The following is a 653-nucleotide window of genomic DNA, read 5'->3' as shown; positions in this document are numbered from 1 at the left end:
TCCATCTCCGGCACACCCAGCTTCTTGATCGTGATGTTACTGTAGTCCTCCCCGACCATACGATATAGGGCAAGCGTGAACTTTGATTCAGCTTTTTTTTCCATGGCCGAAGGCACGAGATAGCAAAGCGAATTGGCCGGAATTGTTATGGCATTTGCCACTTCACGAGAGTTGAGGAAAAGGCTCTTGTAAACCGGTTTGTGGTTGTTCCCGGTGATAAAGAGCGAAGGAATAGGGTTACTGTAGGTGTATCGGGTAAGAACTACACCACAGCAAAGATAATTCGGGCGATGCTCGCCGAAGAAGAATCGCCGTTGATCCTCCTGTATGACCATCATAACAATTTTGACATCTCTATCGCCGCCATTGTGTACGTAATACAGGGGATTCTTGCGCCAGGTCACGCTGGTAGGGTTTCCGCCAGCTGTCTCGCCCTTCCACTCATCGTCAAAGTACGTGGCATCACCTTCCACTGGGGAAATGTAGCAGAGCTGCATGGAGTTGACGATCTTCAGAAAGTTGCTTAGGGGAAGGAATATGGAACGTTGATTATCCACGTTGTAACGCACTCGCAGCTTTGGGGTCCACTGCGAGTCCTTGCTGTTCAAGGGACCTCTGTAGATGAATTCCTCATCCTCGAAGGGATTGTGCAA

The 653-nt window shown here is 49.3% G+C and overlaps 1 protein-coding gene across 1 annotated transcript; it reads left to right on the top strand.

Moving 5' to 3' along the window:
* Positions 1-290: 290 nt before the first annotated feature.
* DQ04_24691000 (hypothetical protein) lies at positions 291-527 on the top strand (the record flags this gene model as incomplete). Its single annotated transcript, XM_009318246.1, has 1 exon — positions 291-527. The coding sequence occupies one exon, from the start codon at positions 291-293 to the stop codon at positions 525-527; it is 237 nt and encodes a 78-aa protein (XP_009316521.1).
* Between the last annotated feature and the right edge of the window lie 126 nt (positions 528-653).

The sequence above is a fragment of the Trypanosoma grayi genome (genome assembly GCF_000691245.1).
Source record: "Trypanosoma grayi strain ANR4 Tgr_2469_V1, whole genome shotgun sequence".
NCBI classification, from domain to species: Eukaryota; Euglenozoa; class Kinetoplastea; order Trypanosomatida; family Trypanosomatidae; genus Trypanosoma; species Trypanosoma grayi.
The sequence above is the reverse complement of the archived record's forward strand: the minus strand, read 5'-3'. Positions and strand labels throughout refer to the sequence as shown.